At 45.4% G+C, this 2,215-nt stretch overlaps 1 protein-coding gene across 1 annotated transcript in view; it reads left to right on the top strand.

Moving 5' to 3' along the window:
- The window catches only part of si:dkey-100n23.5 (cyclic AMP receptor-like protein A), a 77,857-nt gene extending 76,640 nt beyond the window's left edge, over positions 1-1,217 (top strand). Inside the window, exon 13 of the mRNA XM_037686578.1 lies at positions 835-1,217. Coding sequence (XP_037542506.1) covers positions 835-1,002 — 168 coding nt within the window. The 3' untranslated portion in view covers positions 1,003-1,217. The remainder of the gene's footprint in view (positions 1-834) is intronic.
- Positions 1,218-2,215: the final 998 nt, after the last annotated feature.

Genomic DNA, 2,215 nt, shown 5'->3' with positions numbered 1-2,215 from the left:
GGTCCATAGAGTTTGGTCCGTGCAGGCAGATTGAGGCTAGCGTTAGCAGCATTAGCAACATTAGCAGACCCTGCTAGCGGTTTGATGATAATAACGACCAAAGCAGCTGCTCTCACAGACCGCAGTCCAGAACCGGGTCCGTTAGACAGAGAACATCCAAGGTTTTCCCTGCGGAGCCAATCTGGTCTGTAGAGTTTGGTCCGTGCAGGCAGATGGAGGCTAACGTTAGCAGCGTTAGCAGCGTTAGCAACATTAGCAGACCCTGCTAGCAGTTTGATAATAATAACGACCACAGCAGCTGCCCTCACAGACCGTCCTCCAGAACAGGGTCCAGCAGACAGAGAACAGGTCCGTAGAGTTCAGTCTGTGCAGGCAGATGGAGGATCATGAAGACAGCCACCATGACAGGCTTAGAGCCTAGGCCCGAGGCTGGAGGAGGGCTGGGAACTGAACCACGATGGCATTATGGCACGATGGCATGATGGTATAATGGCAAGGCAGCAACACACAAAACTTCACAAGTGTGTCACGGTCATACCTGTACCATGGTTGTTGAAAATAAAAACAAGAATAAAAAAAAGTTTGAGTCGAAGCGGAGCTCCCGTCAGTGCTACCATTCTGCGATGCACGTGACGTCAGGGCCAAGTTAACTGGACATAACTTGCATCTATTGGTGTTTGTAAATAGGGAGTTTTAACTTTTTTTTTAACCAACTGTACTGCAGAGGGTCAATAAAAAAGAGATGAAAAATGCTTTTGTGAAAGTTTTCCACCTAAACAAAAGCAACGAGCAAACACTAATTCAAACCTACGTGTGTTTGTTTCTGTGTTTTAGCTGGCTCTGCAGTCACGGCTCTGTGACCGAACGCAAATCGGAGAGTACTACCCCGGGGCAGTGCGCTACACACAAGCGGACCTAATCGACCCGAGCGATGACGAGGACGATGACACCAACGTGCTCTTCTACTCTCCTAACATGACCCTGAAAGACCGAGGCCCCTGAGAGGGAACGAGGGAGACAAAAGAGCTGGAGGGAAGAAGCACAAAGGAGGGTCACGGCCAGAGAGAAACGCAGCAGATTAGAAACTGAGGGAGGAAAAAAGAGGTAGGAAGGGAAGGGAAGAGAAGATTGTGGGGACAGTCAGGCAGATAGAAGCCGGAGATGAGCTGTCAGGTTCCATTATTAATCCCCATCCTTTACTATTTAATATCCTTAAGACACCCACCGCACATACAGAGCAGAGCACCAGCTCTCTGCAACACTATCCGAGCGCTGCAATGTTAAAGGCATTTACTGGTCCTGAAAAGAGTTGCTTCTCTGCGTTCTGCTGCTTTTTAGCATGCCCGGACAAAGGAAAGAAGAAAAAGAAAACGTTAGGCACCACTGAAAGGCAATCATAACAAGGTGTTTCTTAAGCACTCGCAGCAATCACCTTTTCACTTCTCCGCAGGAGATGAGTTGAAAAGCAGACTTTTCACCCTGCGTGTCAGCATCCGGCTCTGTCATTAGATTGATCCTGGTACCACGTAATTTTCTTGCCAATAGGGAGAACGTGGGTGTACAGTCGAAAAACACACACACAAAAAAAAAGGGGGGGGGGGGGGCTTTTAGAAAACAGTCAAGACGAGTCAGTCGAGGAAAAACAAGTCCCAAAACCCAGAGTCTTTCTCCTCAGACAGTATTAAGTGTCTCTTTGCTCTAATGTGGCAACTTCTGCACAAGTATTTTCTTGATAGTTGTTTTTTTTTTTTTTTTATAAAATGCTACTTTTGTAATGTTGTATTTATAACAGATAAATGTGTGTTTGATTGCTCTATTTTTTTGTGCGTGCCTCTGACTGAAATGTAAAGAAACTACGTTTTGGCTCAGACTCATTGTGTGCTGTTTTTTAATGCTCGTAGCCTTATGAAGAACTTGAGTATTAGTTGAACCTGTTTACACACACACACACACTCACACTTTGTTAAGAAGGTGTTTGCCTAACTGATGTACAATTAGCAGGAAAATAGTCACTTTAAATTCATCCATAGCCAACATTCTTATCAGGGTTTCATTATATGTGGGGTGAAATGTCACCAGATTTGCACCACATCTCTCTTTTGGCACGGTTGCTGTGTCTATTTTTGACAGCCACACTCAATCAAATAAACAAGTGGCAATGACGTTTCATAAGAAAGCTGAGGCTGGGCGTGTTTATTTCATTTTCCCGATGCTA

The sequence above is a fragment of the Nematolebias whitei genome, chromosome 13 (genome assembly GCF_014905685.2).
Source record: "Nematolebias whitei isolate Nwh7 chromosome 13, NemWhi1, whole genome shotgun sequence".
NCBI lineage: Eukaryota > Metazoa > Chordata > Actinopteri > Cyprinodontiformes > Rivulidae > Nematolebias > Nematolebias whitei.
Note: the sequence above shows the minus strand (reverse complement) of the source record. Positions and strands in the feature narration are given on the sequence as shown.